Source organism: Haliotis asinina, chromosome 12 (genome assembly GCF_037392515.1).
Source record: "Haliotis asinina isolate JCU_RB_2024 chromosome 12, JCU_Hal_asi_v2, whole genome shotgun sequence".
Lineage (NCBI taxonomy): Eukaryota > Metazoa > Mollusca > Gastropoda > Lepetellida > Haliotidae > Haliotis > Haliotis asinina.
In genome coordinates this window covers 13,665,453-13,692,637 of record NC_090291.1, presented here as the reverse complement: position 1 = coordinate 13,692,637, position 27,185 = coordinate 13,665,453, and the positions used below count along the sequence as shown (strand labels likewise).

At 37.8% G+C, this 27,185-nt stretch overlaps 2 protein-coding genes across 2 annotated transcripts in view; one reads left to right on the top strand and one right to left on the bottom strand.

Annotated features, from left to right (window-relative positions):
* Positions 1-27,185, top strand: part of LOC137259047 (DNA replication licensing factor mcm4-A-like) — a 305,374-nt gene that overhangs the window by 194,503 nt on the left and 83,686 nt on the right. The gene's annotated exons all lie outside the window — the stretch shown is intronic.
* Positions 280-24,091, bottom strand: LOC137258646 (uncharacterized aarF domain-containing protein kinase 5-like). Its single transcript, XM_067796343.1, is given in 12 exon segments — positions 280-3,025; positions 3,552-3,776; positions 5,638-5,712; positions 11,413-11,620; positions 12,167-12,419; positions 15,127-15,210; positions 15,836-15,967; positions 16,959-17,072; positions 17,616-17,756; positions 18,812-19,093; positions 20,931-21,387; positions 23,989-24,091. Coding segments are annotated over 11 exon segments (1,944 nt in total). The 5' UTR covers positions 21,345-21,387; positions 23,989-24,091; the 3' UTR covers positions 280-3,009.

Genomic DNA, 27,185 nt, shown 5'->3' with positions numbered 1-27,185 from the left:
TCACCCTGACATGTTCAGACTGTTGGTTATGTATAACGTTATTGAAACTGAGACATTTAACAACATGCTTTCCATACACGAGTAAAGAACATTTCAGTCTTAAGTTTTCTTTCATGAAGAAAGGTTGGTCTCAATTCACCATTGCTTAGTACAATCTAAACCCTATATCTTTAGCAAAAAACACAGGTTGTAAGATTCATCCATAATCTGTGGGAAGAAATTGCGCTGTTCAAGAAGTAGGGAAGATCTTAAATCTGTCAAAAGAAAGAACAACAGAAGTGATGTCACACTCATTTTATTTCATCAACACTACCTTACTCCATTAATCTCTTGCATATGACAGTGAAAAGCAAACACACTCACTTAACTTATAAGACTTCATGGTAGAGTTATCATAGTAACAGTCTTGCAAATTGTACATCACTATTTTAATTTGTTATTTTTCAAATCAACATTTGGACAAAATATTATTCAAACTATTCACACAAACCATATTTGAATTTTTCTTCAGGGAAACAAATTGCCTCTATTGAAAACATTCTGAGAAATAACAAGCACACCAAATAGTACGTTACATACTTCAGTGATCTTGTTGAGTGCTCAAGTGGAAGACATGCCTGTCCTTATACATTGCAGTAAATCTCTACTACACATAAAAATATACTCAAAATCATTTGAGCAAATATATACCAACATAAAAATAACATAAATTTTTAAATTGGTATTGTCAATAAGCAATGATTCTGGTACAAGAGTAAAATCGATTTAAACTCCAATACATAATGATTGAAATCATTGATAACTGATACTCTCCCATACAATTTGGCTTTTATCCTAAAATTACTTCTACTAATTCAAACTAGAAATATCTTTAGCCATAAATACAGAAAATCGCTCCTTACATGTGACACTTTAGTAGAACATACAAACACAAGATACTTTTATACCTGCAACTGCCAAAGTTGTTTTCAACGCTACAAGTCCACAGAGATACAGGTTGTTACCAAGGAGGTATTTTCAACAGGGACTGCCTGATTCTCAAATTCACCTGCCCAACAGTCAGGTTAAAATTTAGACATATATATGAAAATATTTTCTGAGCAGGTACGTTTTGGTCAGGGCTGGCAAGTTTTTCATCTAACCAACCCTGTGGTCTGGCTGAAATTTTGGGGAGTTTCATATCCTGTGACTGTTTAACAGTAACGCAGGAGCAGCTTCTTGCATCTCTTGGGGATAGTACTTTCAAAAGCACTTCTTTTTCTTATACAAAAAAGATTAACCATTTCCAAACTTGATCTGAGTTGCTTGCATGACATGAAAATAGACATGAAAATGTCAAAATCCCAATAGTAGTATACTATATTGCATTTTCAATGGATCAACCTGTTCTTTTGTCATTTACATTATCATTGCTGTAAATATTGCAAAAAGGAAATTCAAAGTAATACACTTCTATTGATAATTCACTGTCTTCGAGCTGCTTTCAGTCTCTGTTACACTCTACCCCTAGGACACAATTCACATGAACTTGGTGTTAACTTGAGTAACCAACCCATCAATAGCTGAAACCATTATCAGGAACCTGTAACCCTGCAATGGTGCCTAATCATTTGACCACACACTCAACCTTGTCAACATACGTATCAAGGAATTATAAAAATCAACAGTCAACAATTTCAGGAAACAAATAAAATTAACAGTTTCACATGACCAAGTAGAAAATAACACTAATAATTTTAAAAAAACACTACTTCTGACATTATATAATCAACATACATTTCTATAATATATAAAACAACCAAATGTCGGAAGCTCTCAGTATTGATCTAAGTGCTTATACAAGCAAGGATAAGATACATAATAGAAACATCTTTTAATAGAGATATGTGTCATAGGGTCCATGATTTTTTGGCATGTATTGGGACATAAAACAGCGTTTCACAAGAAAGAGGACCAGCAAAATATGGTACAGACCAATATCACTGACACCTCCATCCAGCACACTGATTCTTTTCAAAATGTCAACAGACAAAATCGGACTCATTGCTGCACACACTGATGGGCTTGTGCACACCCTTAACTTGTAGGACCCATGAAGGTCCCGGGGTAGAATAGGCCTTCAGCAACCCATGCTTGCCATAAAAGGTGACTATGCTTGTCGTAAGAGGCGACTAACGGGATCGGGTGGTCAGACTAGCTGACTTGGTTGACACATGTCATCGGTTCCCCATTGCGCAGATCGATGCTCATGTTGTTGATCACTGGATTGTCTGGTCCAGACTCGATTATTTACAGACCGTCGCCATATGGCTGGAATATTGCTAAGTGCGACGTAAAACTAAACTCACTCACTCACTTAACTTGTAGACTTGTAGAATTTAATGAAAACAAAAATGAACAAAATTTGAACAAATTGAATAAAACAGATTAAAAATGTAAGTCTAAACATACAGTGAACAAACTTTAATAAAGAGTAATTTCTGGAGTAAATTGCCTTCTTTGTTTCAGACTTCCTGTCATGGTATTTCTGGTGTTACGTGTCTGTGGTAATGATTTTGAATAATGAAGAAATATCAATATTCACTACCGTATGCTGTGTGTTGTTTTTTTTTTCAAAAGTTTGCAAAATACACAAGAAAATATGATAATATAAGTATCTGTTGCTTAGCATAGGCTACGATTCCTGAGTATAAGATACATGTTTTCATGTTTATATGACACACCTTAATTTTCAATCATCACTCAGAAATTATTCCTCTAAACATAAAATCCTTTGTTAACAACTACTCTAACAAAAACATCTATGTTATAAAGCTTTCATTTCAGGCTTTTCATTTCAGACATTTTCTGTAAACACCCACAACACTACAAACCAAGCACAAGAATTACACTCCACTAAGCTCCCTGATATTATACAGTCAGTTTTACTAATTTTCATGTTGTTAGTTGTTGTTAATAGCTGTTGACAACCATGGTCACGCTGATGAGAAAGCTTCACTCTGCCTGGCCTCACATGGCATCGAACCTGCAACAGATGAAATAGTATCAAAAATAACCATACAGATCGTCTCACCTTCAAAGGCACCTTCGGGAATTCCAGGTCTGACGTAGTAACAGTTTGCCATATTAAAATGGTTCAGTTTCCAAGTGAACCCATGAAGGCCTGAGTTGGAATTGATCTCCAGTAACCTATGCTTTGTTTGATTGTCGTAAGAGGTGACTACGAGAATCACTGACTTGATTCACATGTCATCATATCCCAGTTACGTTGATCGATGCTCATGCTTTTTGTTACTGGATTGTCTCCTGACTTGACTACTTACAAGCCACCTCCATAGAGCTGGTATATTGTTGAGAGTGTCATAAAACTCATTCACTCACTCACTTGGTGATAGTGAGTTTTGTTTTATGCCACTTCTAGACATCATAATGGGCTGCATACACTGTACCCATGTGGGGATTCAAATCTGTGTCTTTGGGGTGACGAGCAAACAATTTAACCAGTAGGCACTATTTTTTCCTAGTGAACATAAAACACAAACATATCATACCTCTTCTCTTCCTTCTCTGCAATCTGTTTGATAGACTTGAGGGAAGGTGCTCTTCCTAGAAACTCCAGCACTCGGAGAAAGGCAAAAGCCAGGAACAATGTCAATCTGTGTTTGACATTCTCAGTGTGGATACGAATGTCGAACACACACCTCTCCCACCATGCCCTCAGCTGCCCACGAACATTTAAACCTCCAGCCAGCTGCCGAGCAGTTCCTGATATGGCGCTGGAAGAAAATATTTGGGAAACATCTAAAAACATTTTAGAAAGAAAGTGCAAACGAAGAAGGAAGCAATGTTACCAATGTGGACTTCATGCACAAAAAAACTATACCCCAAATAACTATAACTTGTACTTCATCCAATAAGTGTTGCTCTAATAAAACATTTCGGTTATTGGTGACCACTTTCTGAAAGGCATTGTGTTTTCATATCATCTGAGTGGGGATTTGTTGGATGGTTTGTTGTTTGATGCAGCACTCAACCGTATTTCAGTTACATGCCAGCAGTCTGGAAATAATCAAATCTGGACCAGCATTCCCATTGATTTACACACTGGGATACGATGTATCAATGTGTCAACCAAGTCAGCAAGCCTGACCACCCGATCCCGTTTGTTGCCTCTCACGACAAGCATGGGTGGCTGAAGACCAGTTCTAAGACAGATCTTCAAGGCATAGAAGATCTTGCAGTTTACTCGTTTCAGAGGGGTACACAAAGTAGGAGACTACCAGTTTTTAGACATCCACTCCGTGGAATCCTTCGTGGCTGAGGTTTGTTGCTGACTCAACATGCTGGCGATTAGGTGCCTCACTCTGAGAGCGTGGGTTTGAATCCGGGATGGGACTCAGCCAAAATAAGTACTAGAATTTGTAATAAGAAAGCATCATCCCAAATGCAACATTCATTACTGCATATCTCTTTCTAAAAGGCAGTGCACATTCATGAATGTATTCTCTTGTTTCTGGAAATTAATATGGCAATGTAACGTGCCACTACAGAAGAATGAAATATTACATCATATTTACTACTTTTTATTTTTGGGTCACATATAAGAATCCTGAAATGACTAGTGTCTGCATAATCACCCAATATAGGCTGTCAACATAACTGAAGCCACTGGGTGCGATGTTTTGTCATATAGCATGTTTACATAAAATTGAAAGTGGTCAAAGTGTCATGTTGACCTTGCAGAAAAGGTCAAGGTCACCCAAATTACTGGTGCCTGCATAATCACTCAATGTAGGTGGCAACCATATTTAAATAACATACTGGGTGCAACATGAGATATATTATGTTAACAAATAACAATTATTTCAAGATTGATCTAAGTTTGTGTTGTGTCCTTGAAGATAAAGTCAAGATCACCCAAACCAACCGGTATCTGTGTAATCCCCTAATGAGGGCTCTCACCAAATTTGAAGATATTGCATACAACAATGCATGAGACATCACGTTAACAGGAGTTTGAAAAGTGGTCAAAGTGTCATGGTAACGTTGAAAATAAGGTCTTGGTTAAAAAACACAAATGGTGTTTGCGTAATCAGCCAATGTAGGCAATCACCAGTCTGTAGACACTGGGTACAACAGTGCATGAGAGATCGTGTTTACAATGATCTGCATGTATGTATTTCAAAACTCGCCTGTGATAGATACAATGTAATACAACTAGACGTATAATGTCATAATGTTTTTCAGCTATGACGTCACAATGCTAATGCCACTGAGAGTCATCAACACTGTAGGCAATTTCACCACAGTTTCTATCAAATTATGTTGGAGAGTAATAAACAGAAAACAAAACTCACTTCCATGTAACATCATTTTTATTATACTTGTAAAAGATTTAGTATCAAACTTGCTTTCACTGGTTTGATACAAATCATCCTCATTTAATAGAAATGGTATTACATGGGAGGTCGTATAGTATCCTCTATGAATGCTACTCTTTCTGAATACAGAGTCCCCCGGTCCCTGCTGCGGCAGGTGACAAAAAGTCAAAGGCAAAGTAAAGCACAGAGCATATAAGGAACCCATATTTGCCATATTTCTCCAACAGTAGCATAGTATGATGTTCATGGCACCTACCTGCGAGCCATGATGCCATATCTGTCAACTGGGTGACCATGTTCTCTTGTGATTGCCCTTATAGTGTTAAGATTCCTGGAAAAGAAACATTAAGAAATGAAGCACTATCTACATCTCTAAAGCCAGCACTCCTTAATCATCAAACAGTTTTCATCAATGACTGAACAGAAGTCAACACACACAAAATCGCAGTGATCCCTCTCTCTTTTTGGAGAGAAAATTACATTACAATTTTTTTTAATATTTGACATGTGGGTGTTTTTACATGCTCGATCACGTAATGATCTATTTTTCTTTTCAGTTTTGCATGTTAATTTGGCAATACCCATGTCTCACAATACTACCAAGAAATGTCCTTGATGAAGTCTTACAAGTTGGAAAGTAAGTCTAATGAACAGTTTGGACCATGTAAATTGATAGTATGAGTGATTAATAGTATGAGCAACATTCAATCATGTCTGGGTATAATTCCATGACAGAGGTTACAGACTATCCAAGATGTACCATACATCTGGAAAAATTTAGAAGAGACCTCCCTTAAAACAAGAGAGATGTAAATATACTGTATGCAATGGTTGCAGCCCTCAAGATAAATAATCCAGTGCTGTCATCAACAATTTTGTACAGTTGTGTCAGTATATGTCTTCAGACAGACTCATGCATAGAAAGTATGATCCTCACTCCTCAAACAGTGAAATTTAAGGAGATGCGGTCATTTGATTTCCACCATGTCCATCTGATACCACAGTGTTCATCTCATTCCCAGTGTGTCAATCTCATCCCCACTTTGTCCATATGATGCCAGTGTTCATCTTATCTCCACTATGGCAATCTGATCCTCATTAGGTCCATCTGATCCCAACTTTGTCCATCTGGTGCTAGTGTTCTTCTGATGCCAACTAGGGCAATCTGATCCTCATTAGGTCCATCTGATCCCCACTTTGTCCATCTGATACTAGTGTTCTTCTGATGCCTACTGGGGCAATCTGATCCCCATTGTGTTCATCTTATCCCTGTTTGTCCATTGGATTCATACTGTATACATCTGATTCCTATTTCACTTTCTCATGAGCATGACATATTTTCATCTTTGTGTACAGGTGTGATTCACTGATTGATAAGTACATACTGAAGCATGAGAAGTGGAAAAGATTGATGATACCCTGGGACATTCCCGAAACATGAGGATCAAGAGCTACAAACCTGGTAAAAAAGTCTTGAAAATTTCATCAAGATTCAAAAGAAGTGAAAATAACTATCAAAAGGCATGTCCTAATTATTACATATCATGAAATCACTTTTAGAAGGTAAACACTGATTAATTCTACACAGTCAATGCATCATTTTCCCGGTATGTGTCTGCAAACTTTGTTTGTGGTAATATCTTCGTTGATAATAAAAACTGTGCGCATGGATTTTAGAAAATCACATTTTAACAAAAAAAATCACAAGTAAAATGCCCCCAAGTAAGAAAACTTCACATACTGCTTGCCTAATCATTGACACACACAGAATTGTGATAAACAATCGTAAATCAACAAAATCAGGCTTGTCGAAATGAACACCTACAATTTTGTGCTTGTTCATCCAATCAAATGCCATTGATATACTCCCGTTAAGTAAACAGCCCTGTTGGAAATGCATCCTGATAACAATTCAATGACGCAACCACTTTCTAAGTGGCATTTAGAAGCTGGTATGATAAACAGGAGTGGGTTTTTTTTACAGATAGACAACTTCTTTTTTGCAATGGAAGTTACTTGTAAATGCTAACATCATTATTGTTATCATTGTGAACAGCAAAAGAAACAGAATCTTAAAAAGGTATGAAATCTCATAAAGGGAAGTATTCATGTTTATGTCTTCTATTTTGAAAACTGACAAAAACAAGAGTAGCATTTCTTCTGCGGCTCAGTTTACAGGACGTGCATTAGACTTCATACAATCAACAAGGTTAATGTACAGTGTGATAAATTACTAACATTTGTTGTCATAACAGATAACAGTATGAAGCCAGCTTTATCTTGATTAGCCTTGAGTTGACAATGGTAAGTGTGTGGGGAAGAATCTATGACTTTGTTGACAAGTGACATCTTACCCCAGTTGAATAGATCGATGCTCGTGCTGTTGATCACTAGACTGACTGGTCAAGACTTGATCATTTACAGATTGCCAACATTTAGCTGGAATACTGCTGAGTGCAGCATTAAACAACAAACCAACTTACCAACACTCTTCATAATGTTGTGTATCACTTGCTTGATAACGGTGTTAGGATCTACACCAAAACATCACATCCATTGCAATAAAGAAGTTCTCTACCAATAGAAAAATTGTTCCTGAAGCAACCTCTTGATCACCCACCTTATGACTAACAACAGACTTCGTGGCATACATTTCAGCACAGCCATAATTTTGTCAAAGTGTTGGCCTGCCATCACTCGCATATGTTCCAAGTCTTTTTCTGTCATTCGACTCGGCAAGTAAAGCGTCTTGCGTGTTATCGGGCGTTGTACCAGAATCTCACAGAAGACACCATGGTCTAAAGAAAAGAACGTCACCAAGGGATGAAACAGATGGCAAGCATCATCATCAGTCTCCGCTTCCAAGGATGAAGAACAAGCCTTTCCACCTAAACTTTCCGCTGACTTTTTAAACTTTCACCGACATCGTTCCAAAGTGGCCATAATTCAAGAGTAGGCTTCATAATGCAAGTAATAACAGGTCAGACTTTGTTTGCAAAGCTTAGTAATGTTTCAGTACAGGTTTCAGTGAGAGTAAGCTGTCAATTGGTTGGACATGTCCATCACATGTATATGGCTAACATGGCTTCTGTTAGAAGGGTCAGAACAAACACAAATCTCTGCTATATACCCTTGGGACTAACATCTAACTGTACCAATAGAATCTAGCTAACACAGACCTGTCATCTAAAACCAAATGCCAAAAGCAAATCTTATCCACAATCACAAATGCATACATCAATGTTTCACCAAAGTATTTATGCCAGTCAACAGTGTTCTGGCCAGCATGCAATACTAAATCTTCATTTTGAAGAGTGGGCAAGTTAGTGAGTTTGGTTTTACCCCACTTTTAACAATATTCCAGCAATATCATGGCAGGAAACACCCATGTGGGGAATATAACTCGTGTCTTCAGTGTGACAAGCGAATACATTAACCATTTGGCCACTTCATCGCCCTCATCATTGAAGAATTTCATGTCTTTAAATAACGAAATATAATTTGCAAGGTAGTGGAATTAAGATATTTCTGTTTGGAATCACATTCCTATACTCTGATATACTGTAATAGTTAATGTATTACATTAATGTATCCTACACCAGCAAACATGCCAGCAAAGTTCAGAACTATTGCAAATTTCTGAATATATTGAGTGATTTGGTTAATATTCACCATGTCTATGTTCCAACATAAATCAAACTTCACTGGGGCAAGTAGGAAAGAGCACAAGTTACATGCAGTCAACAACCAATCTTTACATGCCCTACAAGCTTAAGGGTGAAGAGTCATTGTCCACTAGTGTTTCTTGTTGTCCAAATCATACCATTTACACTCTGAGCAAACGGCAATTTAGACATGAGTATTGATTATAACTGGTTTCTATGAGTTTGTTAAAGAACAGACTGACAAGAAATGTCACAATGTCATTAGCACATGTCCATTTAGATATTCTGAGACACAAACTCATTTCACAACCTACAATCAGAACAAATCATTATTCCAATGAAAGCCAGATTAGTAATACTGTTCTTGCCTGACTGTTCTTAGTCCATGCTCAGGAATCATGTTTGCATTCAAACAATACCAAGTAATCTTGATAGTGTTCCCCCTAGGGTTCAGAAAGGGCAGGGTAAAGTCATGGAAAAGGGCACTTCACAACCTCAAAGGGAATGTTGGTGAGGATTATTGAAAGAACAACAAAATGTATATGAAGTCAAATTGTCTCATGACTTCAGTTCTAAAGTTCCTTTTCACTCTTCTCAGTTTGTATTTTATGAATAGAATTTGAAAAAGCATTTCAAATCTGGAAAATACACACTAGTCATAGTAAACGACTGCGATTGAGGCGAAAAAGGGCAGGGCGCAAAATAAAAAGGGCTGGACGCAAAGTCAAAGGGCAGGGTGCTGCACCCTACTAAATGTGCCTCGGGGGAACACAACTTGAACAAATCTCTTATTTCGTATCTCTTTTACTATAGTAAAAAGAACAAATGACCATAATTTCCTTTCTCCATCCACTTTATATTGTCCAGTGAAATATGGTTTGGATTTCAAAATCCAACACTGTCATGTCCCACTGTCCTATAGAAATGAGGCATTCCTTTGAAATACTTCCCTATGACAATTTCTGGAATGATTACTGTCAAAGTCATTTTACTTTCAATGGGGCAGGTTTACCAGACACTATTACCTTTATAACTGTCACAGGAAAAACTCATTTTGACTACAACATGCTGGTATAATGCGCTGGTTCGAGTCTGACATAATTCAGTGGTAATGGTGACACACGTCAAGGGCATGGGTGAAACATTTGAAGGGCATTGGTGACACACTTGAAGGTCATTTGGTCATAGGTGACACACTCCAAGGGCATAGGTGACACTTCAAGGGCATAGGTGAAACACTTCAAGGGCATAAGACATAGATGACACACTTCAAGGGCATAGGTGAAACACTTCAAGGGCATAAGACATAGGTGACACACTTCAAGGGCATAAGACATAGGTGACACACTTCAGGGGCATAGGTGACACTTCAAGGGCATAGGTAATACACTTCAAGGTCATAAGAGCATAGGTGACACACTTCAAGGGCATATGAAACACTTCAAGGGCATAGTTGACCCACTTCAAGGACATATGTGACACATTTCAAGGACATATGTGGCACACTTCTAGGGCTAAGGTGACACATTTCTAAGGCATTGGTGGCACTTCATTGGCATAGGTGCCACACTTCAAGGGCATAGGTGAAACACTTTAATGTCATAAGTGCATAGGTGCCACACTTCAAGGGCATAGGTGCCACACTTCAAGGACATAAGTGAAACACTTCAAGGACATAGGTGACACATTTCTAGGGCATAGGTGACAGTTCAAGGTGACACTTGAACAGCATGGGTGACTCTTCAAGAGCATAGGTGACACTTCAAGGTGCCACACTGCACAGACATAGGTGACACACTTCAAGGGCACAGGTGAAACACTTCAAGGGCACAGGCACAGGTGACACACTTCTAGGGCTTAGGTGGCACTTCAAGGGCATATATGACATGATTCAGTCACGACCAACATCAGTTAAACAACCAGAAACACTGACCTAGAGAAGCAGATATAAAGATGCATATGGGTGCAGCTTTCCATTTTACAACACATTTACCAAATGTCAGCAAGTACTACATCATAACACTACAACAAGGAAAGCATTATCAGGACTGTATCCTGCAAACATAAGCCTACGTCCTAGGACGGCTGCCATAAGATACATGCAGGACAGCAACATACTGTTCTAGAGTACAGGATAGCTGTGAATCTTATGAATCTCACCCCTGCATCTCAACACAACCATAGCGTGCTAACAATGCAGGTAATATCACAACATCGAGTCAAGAGAGTGCAAATGTAGAACTGTTCATCAAAATCTGAGACATATAACACAGAGGACAGAGAAAAATAGTTACGTCAAACATGTAAGGACACCAACCACTGAGGATAGAATAAAGCCACTAACAACTAAAATGGAGATTTCCTACCTAAATATCAAAAGAAGACCTTTAGGCATATCTTTCATGACCTGCAAAACACGATCATGAATCACTACGAATTCCTTCTTGAGTTGATCTTGTAACTCTTTGGACATGTTTCTCCACTCTTGACGCGAGAAGGGTTTGGTGCGGAGCAAAGGCTTGTTCTTCACTTTAACTGGCCGCTGTACAAGCATTATGGCAAATATGTGGAAATCTGGGGAGTAGCAAGGTATCGTAATATTAATGATAGAGTCAACTTTCAACAGATACTTTGACCCAGCACATTCTTATCCTTAAAGTCACAACTTTTCAAATGACTGTCTACATACATGAGATGGCCTGTTCATTAGAGAGTGAATGATCATGGTTTTACGCTCCTTTCAGCAATATTCCAGCAATATCAAAATCAGAAATGGGCTTCACACATTGCACCCACGTGGGGAATCGAACATGGGCCTTTGGGTTGACAAATGAACACTTCAACCACTAGGCTACCCCTCTACCTCCCCTTCCCACCCACCCACCCTTTTTCATTAACATACATAATAATAACTGATTAAAATAACTGATAATCGTGCTTTAAGTAAATGAGTGAGTTGGGTTCAGTACCATTTCAAACATTACTCCAGTTATATCAGAAGAGTTTGGCTTAAGATGACTGAAAACTAATTATGCAGTTCTCATAATGTCTTTTTTTCCACAAAGAAAATGAATATCCATTTCAAATACAAGATTGGACAAAGTAGTACTTTCTTGTCACCTTCAACGCCTAGTTTCTTGGAGTATGTTTCCATGTCTTGTTCGTTCTTCATCACAATGGCTTTATACAGATAGCAGAGTGCTTCCCTGTGAGGAGGTGTGAGGGAATCGTAGAGACCATGATCTAATAGCACCAACTCGGCACTACCGTGTTTCGATCGCCGTACAAACACGTTACCAGGGTGGGGGTCAGCATGGACAAACCCAGACAGGAAAATCTGGTCTGAGAAACATTTTACCAGCTTGGTATCTACCTGAAAAGCAACACATAAGATAAGTAAGTGAGTGAGAGAATTTTGTTTTACGGCGCTGTCAGCAATATTCCAGCCATATAACAGAGGTTTGAACATAATGGAATCCGTACCGATCGGTCTAGTGAACAACAGCATGAGCAACGCAACTGGGAACATATGACATGTGTCAACCAATTCGGCGAGCCTGACCACCCGATCCAGATAGTCGGCACTTATGACAAGCATAGTTGCCTTTCATGGCAAGCATGGGTTGCTGAAGGCCCATTCTACCCCGGACCTTCACGGAAAACATATGACAAGTATTGATGGTAATAATATGAACTTAATATGAACTTGGGACAACATCAGTTAGTCATCTATGCTAGGAAGCATGGGATGTCAAAAATGTTTTGAATCCATATTTCTTTCAGTTTGTAGTCATCACTAAGAACAGATAAAATTCATGTAAGTTTTCGGTTTTGATTCACAAAACATGCGCTGCCCTAATACTGATGGAAGTGTTATTTCGGTCAGTTAATAACATGATGTGTATCACAAGTAGGAGTGTAACGATGTACTGAATTATACAGTACAATTGTTTATCACATCAAGGTTCATAAATTTTGTTAAAAGCCACTTGCTATAGGGTAAGTGACTTCAAGAAAGTAACTTGTCCTGACAAGCCCTGATTTTATGACACAATGTTTGATGTTAATGTTTACTGGACTATTTATCAAAGAGTGATCAATTTCAAACAATGATAACTCTACTTTATTATTATTGCAAAATTTAACAGCTACATTATGAGCAGATATGCAATGAAATCCATGTTTATTTGCAGTTTGAAACCATAAATGGAAATTATGTAGAAGCCCACGGGCAAGTAAGATGTCAATATTTGATTGCCCAACGTGAAAACTGACTCGTCCCAGGCATCAAGCAATGGGATTTTTTACCCCCCTGATCACACCATTGTACTGTAACCACTGGAAATAATAAATGCTGATGGAATTGTTGATGGTTTTTTATAGCAATAAATGGATTCAATAATCACAAACAGTTATAAGTAAAATGAAAATTGTGCACAGTCAGCTACACAGTCAAGAGTCCGAACTTGGAATTTGAGAACTTTGTATTAGAGTTACTTCCCTTTGCGTGAGTAATGACAGAGAAATGCCTGACTGACAGTGTCAGCAACACTCTTCACTTCTATTACGTTAATATACTTATCACAGTTGATTCACAGGTGCAGTCAGTACCAATGTATTCAAACAAACATTTCACATTGCTGCATTTAAACAAGAAAAAATCCAATAAATATCTATGCAACTATGAGATCAGAGATCTATTATATGGTCTCTGATGAGATGCACACCTTTAGAGTCCCAATTCTGTTGAGCAGTTCTTGTGGAGAAGTGCATAGACTTATTCCCCTATTTCACTATCATCAGAGAGAAATTCCACGAAATTTATGTAAGTTCAAATGGCATTAAAATTGGAAAAATAAATAAAATAAAAAATTAAAATATGAGATGCATGCCTTTGGAGTTGCTATAAAGCACATGTGTAATCTAAATGAATTCCATAAAGCAGTTTTTGATCAGAAGTGGATAATGTACAGCCCCTGTTGGATGGAGTGAACAGGCTGAATAGAACAAAATTCAGCTAAGTTCAACCATCTTAAAAAGCGGCAAAATCAGAAATTGCATAGAAAATTACAAAATGCACACCTTTAGATCTCCTATGAAAGACATGTAGAAGTTCCTTTAATTCTGTTGAACACTTTTTGTGAAGAAGTCGATAGACTTCATCCCCTATTACACAACCATCATTGAGAAATTCAGCCAAAAGTACCCAAGTTCAAACGTCTCTAAACTTACAAAAAAAACCTATAAAATACAAAAACAAAATATGAAATGCATACCATTAGAGTCCCAAGAAAACCCATGTAAAGTTCACTGGAGGAGAAGTGGAAAGAGTACATTCCCCGTTTCATACCGACAAACAGATGAATGGACGGATGGACAGAGACTTTAACCCTATATGCCCCTAGCCATATATGGCATGAATATCTAAGGAGGTAACCTGATGTCTTAATGCAGGCAGTTATGATATCAGATTCAACACAAGCATTGTGACTAAGGTGACATAATCCTCTGCCTCAAATTATCAAATCAAACTTAAATAGTAGTGAAAGTGAAGATGAAGTTAAATGTCAACTGAAACATGACCAGTCAACAGCTCTTGATGTCTTGCTCTGTAGCTGTTCAAACGCACAAATATTTTAAAGATTCACTTTGACCTTGACATGAATGTCTTACTGTATGAAATATGGAAAAGTAGTAATAAAGGATATCTCGCTGAAATGTTCAAAGTGTTGCCATGACCTTGACAAGTAAGTGAAGATCACCAAAAATGACTAGGCCCTGCACCTTTTGTATATGAAGCTTAATGTTGAGTATGAAGAAAATCCAGTGGACTATTCTTGAGATATCTAGCAGACAAGGGTAAAACATCAAAGTCCCCTTGTGAAGTAGATATGAAGGTCAAGGTCACCAAACCTGACTGGAACCTTTCCTATACTGTGATGAACCTTGGTACCAATATGAAAAGAATCTATTCAATGGTTATTATAATTCATACGCACATACAGATAAACAAAGCTTATATCTCCAGCTTCACTCTAAACACAGGGGGATAACAAGATAGCTTTCATCAGTCTGCTTACATCTTTCAGTGACAGACCCATATCCTTGATTCCGGCGATGTTGCTGATCTTGCAGCCGTCGATGTATTCAGCTGTGAGGACTCTCTAACAGAAATAAAACAAAAAAAGTCAATGAACACATGCTGTAACTAAAAATCCTGTGAAAATAAATTTAACACTTAAAAGTCTTAGTCTCTTTCAAAGATGGTTAGGTCAATGAATATGATCACTTTGGAGTCTTTACTCACATAATTACTTCATATATGTTAAAGACCTGGGGCTCACCTCTATTCAGCACTACTTGTTCAGCATTCAAATAAGCCGAATTAAGTTGGTTGATGCTGGACAAATTATCCAATGAGAATTGTTCTTAGCAGTCGATGTTGGATTTCACACTAAACAAGCAATCTCTGAGAGTTGAAAGAAATCTGATGTTTTTACTTCATTGAAGAATCGAATCAAAAATGATCAAACCAAGGGTCCATTATCGAAAATCGAACTGAATCGTGGTCTGGGTGAATTGTTTCAGCCCTACTATCCAACACTTACATATGTCGTATAAGGTGAGTTTTCATTCACACATTCATTATTATTGCGCTATATTTTTATGAAAAATTTAAAATTTACATTCAAAGGGTTTCATTGATGAAATCGCACACACAAAGCCTTCGACTACACATACAATACTAATGGGTATGCTTCACTAACTATGGTGACATAGCCTTCCTACCTTACTTGTTTTATCCCAGTGTACCTTGGGGACGTAGACATACTTAAGATGTTGCAAGTCCTTCTGGCACCTTTCACTATTACCACCCTCATTGATAAAGTCCAGCTCCTGTGCTAATGTTCCTTTCAGATCCTGAAAATATATAAAAACATGTCTAAATATGTAGTTGTTTTTGTTGTAAAGTGTTGTTGTTACGGTTGTTTAATCCTGCACTCAGCAATCATCCAGTCATATTAAGGAAGTCTGTAAATAACTGGAGTCCGGACCAAATAATCCAGTGATCAACAGACTGAGCAGCAGTCAGACCACCCAAATGTGTCACTAACATAATAAGACATTGGCTGCTGACCACATGACGAAATATTTTCAACAGACTTGCAATAGTTGAGCCAAATCATTGCATATTAAGTCTTGACCACACAAATCAGTGATTGATACTATGAGCAACAATCTAGGATATGATGTCATGCAACACACAACTGAAAAAGTACACACATGAACAGTCTATTGGACTCGTAATGCACCCAAAATAGATAGATAGTGACCATTTCTAACCAGCAGGTATAAACATGTTTTTCTGCAGCATTTCCGCATCAAAATATGAATTGCTACTGACAAATTAGGGTTGCGTCCTGTGTACAGAAAATATTTGAAAACACAGCATCCCAAAAATATTAATGCATCTTAAATAAAGCTGAAGGGGACGTTGTCAGCATGGGTACTGTATATGTGTACCCCAGGTATGTTTTTGTATACAGAAAAGTACCCTAGCCAAAATTCCATTCTGCAGTGAGTTGTTTTCTTGATTGTATCTGTCATACAGTTGTATTAGATGCATTTGATTGGGTTCTATAGGAAGCAACCATATACAGTCATGAATATTTCGCAGAGCACAACAGTGTTTGCTATCAGTTGAACGAGAACAAGTACATACGGTTTTAATTTTGGTTGCGAAATATGGACTCATCGTCCGTGCAAGGTGCCGAGTATGTTTCTGTATTTTGACCATGTTTAAGGAACACTACTGTATGCACAAACATGCCTGACTAGATTTATCCCAAAACCAGGAATCTCCTTTGCTGACACTGAAATCAACAGAACATGTCATAGAACGGATAGTCACCTGTATGACCCAGGCAAAGCCAAACTTGGGGTGAATCCAGCCAATTAGACGCAGCAGGATCTCACAAGTTCGGATATCTCCATTGAAGCGATCACGCAGGTCGATATACTGTACCTGGAAGATGAGCCATGTAATGTTGTTACCAGCCAATAGCTCCTACTGACTACAATTTGATGTTCTTGGTACCCTTTCAAATATTTCACTCTATTTCAACATCAGTGTAAAATATAATGTATTATTTGAATTTAGATTGGTTTAGTTGGTTGGCTGTTTAACGCCACTCAGTAGTATTGGAGGCAGTCTGTGAATGATTGAATCTGAACCAGACAAACCAGTGATCAACAACATCAACAACAATCTACACAAATGGGATACACGAAAAAGTGTCAACCAAGTCAGTGAGCCTGACCACCCAAATCTCTTAGTTGCCTCTTATACAAAGCATGGGTTGCTGAAGATCAATTCTAACCCAGATCTACATGGGTCCATTGAAAACTAAGATACAAGATATGACTAGAAGTATGAAAAGGTTCTATACTGAACTTATAATATACTCATAAACTCACCACTGCATATCGAGCACAGCATTTTCAGCCACCATATAACATACAATGTATACATCGTTAGCAATGGAAAGTACTTTTTATGAGTGTGTACCTTCACTGCCACCCTCTCTCCTTCGTGGGTGACAGCTCGGTGGACTTGAGCAAGACTGGCAGCAGCGATTGGTTCTGCCTCAAACTCAGAGAACATTTCTTTTGGAGTCTTTCCAAAATCTTCTAAAAACAGTTGTTCAACCTGAAGTCATGACACACTGGCTGTGTTGATAAACTGGATAAACCAAAACTATGGACAAAAAAAATATTAAATGACCAACACTTTTCTGCATGAGTGAGATTAGTTTTACACTGCTGTGAGTAATAATATTCACAGAGTAGCTTCATGTAGCATGTGTATGAAGAAAACTGATATCAGTCTTACAAATCCAAGTGTTTAGTATTTTTGAGGGCTGAAACACTCAAAAGGGATAAGGCGCTGAAAAAATATAGACTTGGTATTTCACCCCCCATTCAGCAACATTCCAACTATGTGACAAATTTCTGTACACAATCGCATACTGACCAGACAATCCAGTACAATACAAGAAACTGTATAAAAATGTCACTCTCACAAATAAAACAAGTTATCCTTAAAGTTTCTTGTATATTATACTTTCCCAAACTGTCAAGAACAAATGTTTTTCAACGGCACCAGATTCTTTACTGAAAAATAACTCACGAATAAAACAAGTTATCCATCTAAATTGTCCTATACCATACTTCCCAAACTGTCAAGAATAAATGCTTGACAAAAGTGCAAGAATCTGTATTGAAATGTCGTTCCACTGTGATATTATGACATTTTGCTAAAATTGACATAAAACCATACTCACTCTCTCTACGAATTTTCAACAAATATTAACTTGTAAACATTTAAGAAGACAAAACATCACATGGGTTAATATGGCTAAGCCCTACATGTCTAAAAGTTAACGTGATTCTGGCCCAGAACATCAAAAAGTCTGAAAATAGATGTTCTAAATACAGGCCATACCTCCTACTGAATATTTTTCTCCTGTTTGTCTGAAAATATCCTGACTTGTGACACATTAATGCAATAAATGACATTTATATAAACTTTTGTGGTGATACATGGTTGTCTTTAATATATTTTTGCAAGAATGAGCAACATGATTCCACAAGCAGTTTGTGAAAGCATCATATTTAATCTTTGCATCTTTGAATAAGCTACACTTTACACACCAAGTGTATGAAATATCCATATTCTCATCACTCTTCCCTGCCAACACATACCTCATGTGGTCCCCGGGCCAGCGCCTTATCCTGCAGAGCAACCAACACATCGACATACTCTCGAGGTAGGATGTGGTTCAAAGACACAAGACCCTGTCCAAGTTTTATATACAACCCTCCGTTTTTTAAGCAGCCAATCAACATCCTCTCGGCAGCCCGCCGATGGCATCCTTTGATCGCTTCATTATACTCCTTCCCATCCTCCTCCAGGTTCCATAGTGACCACTTGTAGTCCAGAGAGATCAAAGTACCAATCACTAGAGACCTAAAATTACAATCATACTGATGAATATTTGCTGTTGAACAGTATCATGGTATACAATAGAATGACAGTGGGTACTGGTTGACTGTATTCATGGAAATCCAGGCAGAGTTCAATTTAAGAGATGTTAACCTACCTACACCAGGTGCAACCAAAGATAAAACCCAAATTGCACCATCCAAATTTCTGCCACAATGAAGCGTGTTAAAACGTTACAGGTTCAGTGCATATTAAAATATTTCCATGATGTAGTACCCATAAAAACAATCCAACACAAAGATGCAGCTGATCCCTGTTAACAAGAGCTGTCGTAGCAATGTTTCAAAGTTAGAAGAAAACATGAGCTGACATAGCTGAGACATGTCTGTAAATAACAATGGTTCAGTTCCACAGCTATTCAAAGTTAGAAGAAAACATGAGCTGACATAGCTGAGACATGTCTGTAAATAACAATGTTTCAGTGCCACAGCTATTCAAAGTTAGAAGAAAACATGAGCTGACATAGCTGAGACATGTCTGTAAATAACAATGTTTCAGTGCCACAGCTATTCAAAGTTAGAAGAAAACATGAGCTGACATATTTATGCTTATAATATTACATTTATCATTGATATACTTCTCATAAATTGACATGCATGTGGTGCAAGTTAGACAAATAACTAGGTTCCACTTTGTATTTTCTGGTTGCACAAAGTAACAAAGCACTAAATCGAGCCCTGCCAGTTTAGAATTGTTCTAAATCAACCTATGACTAAGTCAGTGAGCAGGTTTCTTATTATTACGTTTTACAGATTAAAGATGAAAATGCAGCAGAGTGGGTTCAGGTGATCCTGGCACTGTCATTCTGGTAAAGCTCATCATCAGCTCAGTGCCCTCACCCCCTCTACACGCAGCCCAGACAGTAAATGCAACTTCTCCCAGGAAACACGGCCTAGTCAAACCCACCTAGAACTTTCTTGAGAACAAGAAGGCTCTCCAGCAATGAAGCCTTCTGCATTACCCAGATTGTCAGAAGGTTTGTGCTCCCGGGTGGAGAATTGGCCACTTTCCATATCTGTGCCAAGAGTTCAGGAGGTACCAAACCAAGGGCACCAAGAACAATGGGGAGCCTGACGACAGTGCAATCGAGACATTTCAAAGACAAGGTCAGAATATTTAGCGTGTTTTTCCTGAATCTTGCCAGTAATGTTGCCAGTGTCAGTGTCTGGGGGGATTTTGTAAGTCCTGCCAAATCCTGAACAGTAGCTGTGGTCTTACTGGTTAAGACTTTTCGGCCATCTCACATTTGACTGGACGGTCATGGGTTGCTCAAAGTGTACTGGATGCAACTTCCTCCTACAGTTTGTTAGACTCAGTGTAGGAGTGTAACGAATGACACAGAGACTAAGTTTACTTAGGCTGATCTACACACCACCATCATATTGAGCAATGTTGCTGAGGTGCTCCAAAAATACCAAAACAATCCAAAGGAAATATTGCAAATGTAGAACTGACCGTACACATAAATATTTTGATTGTGTGGAAAAAGGCGACCTGAGCCTAGATTTTCAAAGCTCTCTTAGCGGTAAGATAGTCATAAGTTGATGTTAACATATGGTACTTACGACTATCTTAGTGCTAAGAGAGCTTTGAAAATCTGAGCCCTGGCATATAGCCTTATTTGAGGCATCGTCAGATCCGTATGAACGCACTCATCATCACGATATACAATTCTATTCAAACATGCTAGATTATATGTGATTTAGCATGTCTAAATGGAATTCTGTAAAGTCAAGTAAACTTGGAAACTCTCTGAATGTTCTCTCTGAGCATGGAAAGATTTGACACTGACATAAGACAAACACAATAACATGCAACTTAACTCCAGAATCGCCTAAATCCACCAATTGTGACCCGTATTTTCCTCCGCTCTTTCTCTTCCAAATATGCATAATAAGTTCCACTCACACCTGAACTAATTCCAAGAGCCAGTAAAAAACGTTTTGGCCATTTGCGTTCTTTTGCAGAAGGGGTAGAAACAGTGCTTTTATGACGGAATGGTTTCAAAGATTGCCATAGCGATGCTCTAGGATGTTTTCTGCACAGGCATCTGTTGATCATTACACTTGGTTGCGAATGCAACTGGCTGTGAAAACGACGTCCTAGTTTTCTGCCGATGGGCATTAGCCATCTTGAACATACTGAGGTTGATCTTAGGCTAGCTTCTGCACATGCCGGTACTGATGGCAGAATGAGACGGATGTTGTAAGCTAAGTTAGTCCTGGACAACATGGCGTTTCTTCTTTTTTCTTAGTTTGCATTGTCGGCCATCAATCTGAAACAATTATATGAAGGAATAGTAACAAAGTCAGAATTAACAGTCAAATATTAAATGTAAACTAAAAAACTTGCTTCCATTATGAAGACTTAAGCTTGTTAGGAGTGAAATATTGAAGTGGGGCCACTTTACAATATGCTAGCTGATAATATGGATACACTGCAATTTGTATGCTCAAGCAGTACCTTTATTGAACTAATCAGTTCATAATCTTTTCCATTATGCAGTTAACTCATAATTCATTAATTTAACTGATCGAGATATAACTCTTGGGCAAAAACATAGTGGCTGTGAATGTCCTGCTAATTAACACCAACCCCTCAAAGCTGAAAATTCTCATACTCACTTTCTTAAAAGGTTTCTGTTTTATACATATTTATCATTTGAATTTACACTTGATGACTTGTAATATAATGTGATATATGCATTGCAATACATGAGTTGTCATTCAATATACTGTATCAATAGAACCATTAAGTGAGTTCATGAGTGTGAGTGGGTTAAGCTTTATGCTGCACTCAGCAATATTCCAGTTATATGGAAGCAGTCTGTAAATAATAGAGTCTGGTCTTCAGTAACCTATGTTTGTTTAGGAGGTGAATAAACGGATTGGGTGGCCAGACTCTCTGACTTAGCTGACACATCATCGCATAAAGCTGTTTGCATCGATGCTCATGCTGTTGATCATTGGATATATTGTCGAGACTCAATTATTTACAGACTGCTGCCATGTAGCTGGTACATTGCTGAGTGGGGCACTAAACAACAAACCCGCAACAACTCTCCTTCTAGATGTATAAAATATTTCCCTCAACACTACCTATTTGTTGGTAAGGAGAACCCCCAACAACTAATTTCAAGAGTCGTCACAGGAAATCTGAGGGTCCTGTAAAGACACAAGATGGTGAAGTAAAAATTAATTATTCCTTCACTTACAGGAACTTTACAGTTCCTACAAAGAATTTTACATACAGTGGAAGCTGTCTAAACCGGCACTCATCGGGACTGAAGAATTAGTCCAGTGTAGACGGCATGCATGTAGAGCTGATGATAAATGTACAAGCCACGAAAAGGGCTGAGACTTTATACTGGTGTTGGCAACTTGCCGGATTGGAGAGATGCCGGTTTTGACAGTTTCTACTGTCATGCATTTATTTTGTTTATCCCTAATGACGCAGCCTGCGCTCTTTTTTGCATTCATTTTATACATTTGAACCTACTGGGCACACTATTCTCAGTCACATGTTCAATATTTCAGCGAGTTGTATTTATAGAATTGTTTTGCTCAGTGTCCTTGAGACTTTTCCAGTGATGAAATCTAACCTTATAAACATCTGTTTTGCTTGTGGGACCAGGCTAGATATACATATCATTATCACATTCATTACTTTTCATTGTCATTAATACCACATACCATAACAGAGTGAACATTTCAATGACAGTGTGAACTAAATTACAGAACATATCACATCAGACACCACATTGTCAAAAAGGGGAAAATATGTGGCTATCAAGTTCTGAAATAACTACGTAATGATTTTTGACAGTAGATCCACACCTTTCATCATCTTTCAACTTTGTGACATGACGAGCACAATGTATCAGAGTATACTCTTACCCCATCATAAGACTTCTCAAAGGTCGGTGCATTGCGTTAATCTATTGGTTATCAAGCTGAGGACACTGGTTCGATTCCCTGAGTACAATATCTGGTGTCCCCTGCCATGATATTGCTGGAATATTGCTAAAAGTGGCGTCAAATACAAAAGCTGGCATCCTTACATTGTCCCCTTTACATGCATTGCTTCCAAACAGCTTTCCGACACCATACACAGTCAGTGATGGTGATGGAGTTATTGCCATCAAGGGTACTATAGATATGTATCCCAGGTACCTTTCTGTATACTGTAATGTATCCTAAACAAAGTCAGAATGCAGAAATGTGCCCGGGACCTTACTAGGACGATGGATTCATATTTCACAATCCAAGGGGATACATCTGCAGCACCTATGCCAACAATGACCCCTTCATCGTCAATGATTACAAAGCTTAACAATCGCCACTAATACACAAACACACTGTGAGTGAGTGAGCATTGGTTAATGCTACTTTTACCAATATCCAGACACCAGAAATGTGCTTCACATTGTATCCATGTAGGGAATCGAACACTTATGTTTGGCGTTACAAGAGTTCAAGTGAACACTTTAACCACCTGGCTACCCCATCGCCCCAATACAAACGTACAAGTGAAATAGAAACATATTTCATCATTTAAAGTGGGAATACAACATGTATTTTCTAGGCGTCGTCTTATCAAAATACTTGACAGCTTCGTTTCGTGTTTGGACATTCTTGTAGTCATGTAGTCAGTTGTTTACATTCACCCGACACATACTTCACATACTTTCAAAACTCGACCTACCGAAGCACCCGCATAATCTTTATCATGCGAGATTCCTATCCAACAAAATGACAGTGCAGTTTGCATATGTCATAAGCCTTAACTGATAACCCCATCATAAGGTCTAATTTTCTGTTTTCGAAAGAACGTCACTTGAAACAAACTGTCGCCATTCACTCTCGATTTAACTTACGAAATAATCAAATGAATGTGCTTAATTTAATGTCAAGCACTTCATAGTCGGTGGAATCTCGTAGACAAGTGAAGACATGAGCAAAGAAACCGGTTACGGTAGTCCTCTGACTTAAATAACTTGTCTTATCCAGATCCAGCCTCCCACCAAGCGTACGGTTTAATACAAAACTGGGCATCGGAAACACAATCGACTGGTTTGCGTTTACAGAGCGTTTGCGCTTCCCATTGCACTTTGTTTGCGGACGTAAGACAAGGTACTAGTCTGTATAGTCTATAGAAAAGCTGGATCACGTGATTCTAAAACGGAATGCGAGCGGTGTATCATCTATTTATCAAGGATTATCTACAACGTATATATCTGTATATAGTCTCCCTGGTTCTTATTAAACTAAATCTTAAATTTTTGTCCTATTTTAATGAGTTAGCATCACATTCGTAACTACTCTTGTCATTCTGACAAACTTGTTGGTCACCGAAAGAGGTGAGTAGTTACGAATGTTGACATCCGATATCATGCACAAGTTACATAACACATGACGTTTATTCCTGTTTTTGACAGCATTTCCATTTGCAGCAAAAGGTGTGGCATTTTAAATTGGTACAATTGATATCAATCATTTCTTTCGAATTTAATTCAAACATAAAAAGGGCTTCTTGTTGATTATGGTCGGTACTAAAATTATAGCACGAAAGCTGCGACACACTATTCTTGTGCAGTGTATTTTTACTTTAAATTTCTTATCAGCATTGCCATTCTAAAATGTATTTGATATAAGGGACCGACCATAATGTATGCCTTGTCGCATTGATGATTTTAAGGGGTTCTGGTGTGGCCTTGTACATAATGTCGGAGGGTGCATACCTCTCTTTCTCTCTTTCCCTCTTTCTCTCTCTCTCACACACACATACGCGCGCGCGCGTCCGCACGCACGCACGCACGCCCACACACGCACACACCTAGCCAGAAACAGAAACTCCTAACTGGCATGAGTGATTTTACGAGTGCATCGATCGGGTGTAAACGGCATATATACAGATAAATCTCTTTCTCGGCCTTATGGAGCTTCGTGTACACTTCTTACTTTACTGTACCCTATAATGAGTAAGTGAGTAAGCACAGTAATACCCCAGCCTTGTCACAGTGGGGGACACCAGAAATTGGGTTTCACACTTTATGCCCAAATGGGGATCAAACCCGGGGCGTCGGCGTGATGAGCAAACGCTTTTAAACACTAGGCTACCCACCACCCTGAATACCCTTAAATGGTGCCTGGGGGATATTACACATCTGGTGAAAAGCATTATATATTTTTCGTATCTTCATACCCGCCACCTCGCAAGCATGACGCATTTATTACTCGGTTTAAACATTCCTTTCAAACTACTGCGATATAACCGGTAACTGTTCCTGGGTATTAGAGATCAGAGATCATTAGAGATTTTAATTATTAGGAAGTTAATGCTTTGCTGAGACAAGACTCTTTCAGATGCATTTTCCCTGAAATCTTCTTTATATGAGATAGTGCGCTGATTTCTCTAGGGATTATCCATAATAGATTTATAAGTGAATAATGCATTAAAAACTTCCAATCACTTACTTTGTTGTAAATTCACAATCACTTATTGAAAACAGCATTCACATATCAGTCATTCTCAAACGTTGCAGCTATTTTTTGTACAAAAGACAACATAATTCAAACACAAAATAATCAGTCTCTATTTTCACAAATGGCAAGCTACATTGCTAAGGTTCACACATCAATAATATTTGAGGCTTAATTATGTTCAGTATTGTCATGAAGACTAATTAAACTAATTAGGACGAAGCCACAATGTCTTTCCTATAACAGCAACAGTAATATTCATATTTTACTTAAAAATACATTGATACCTAAAGATATTGCATTGTAAATTCTACCTTACCTGTTATTCTGTTACACACACTTGAAATTTCAGTTCTATGATGGTATGTTTATGAAATAAACCTGTTCTAGACTGTGTCAGACGGAAATTTGAAATCTGTACTTTTCAATACTCTTGGTATCCACTCAACTGTCTCTCATAAAAAAATATTGCATTGAAGGTATCAATATCTTACTCTTTAGATCATAACACATTTACTTTCTAGTCCTGTTATACCAAAGACACTCTATGTTATTGGAAAGAAAATATGTCAGAAAAGTTTGTAATTTAAATTTAATTGTAACAAAAATCTTTGATCTTCCTCTAATGAAAGAAAGAGTTCTTTGCGTGTCACCCTCAGAAGTATGGTAAGTGTTACATGTTATATCCATATCTCCAAATACGGTGACTGACAATGACAAGTTTGTTACAGAGAAGACAATTCGATTGTATATTTGAGTTAGGACAAGAATACATTAGTGGCATTGATGATAAGCTAGGTTCATATAAATCAGTTTCTAAAAGTATTATTTTTCCCATACTTGAAGTGCATAATATATTATCTATATTTTAGAATTTTGACGATGTCTTACCCTAAAGGCATGTCAGCGTTACTGGAAAGACATTTCAGAACAAGCTGATGGAAGACAAAGAAGAATTAAATTCTAATGTAAAAAAATGATAGACATTGTGCTTTTAATAAACAACAATTAAAATAGCAGTTACCATCTTGAAATTTGTTTCTTTTAGGAACTCAGAAGAAAAATTTAACGAGAAGCTGACGTTAATTACCATGAATTTATGAAACTGTCAAACAGGTTTACAGCTAACAAAAGTATCAAAATTTGTATTACCATCCTCAAACTGTCAAACAGGTTTACAGCTAACAAAAGTATCAAAATTTGTATTACCATCCTCAAACTGTCAAACAGGTTTACAGCTAACAAAAGTATCAACATTTGTATTACCATCCTCAAACTGTCAAACAGGCTTACAGCTAACAAAAGTATCAAAATTTGGATTACCATCCTCAAACTGTCAAACAGGTTTACAACCGTCTTTCCAATAATATCCTTTTACAAAAATAAATATAGTTGCATTCAGAAGAGAAAGTGTAAAAACATGTTTTAGTTTCAGCATATATACACCTTAGGTCTTTATCACAATTAAGCTGTTAATGACTGACATTAAAATAAAAAGAATATTTGACTAATCAAGATATGTTTCTTTGAAGTAACAGAGATGGTCTTTCCAATAACAAAATAGCTGTTACAGAAAAGACTGTCATATGAG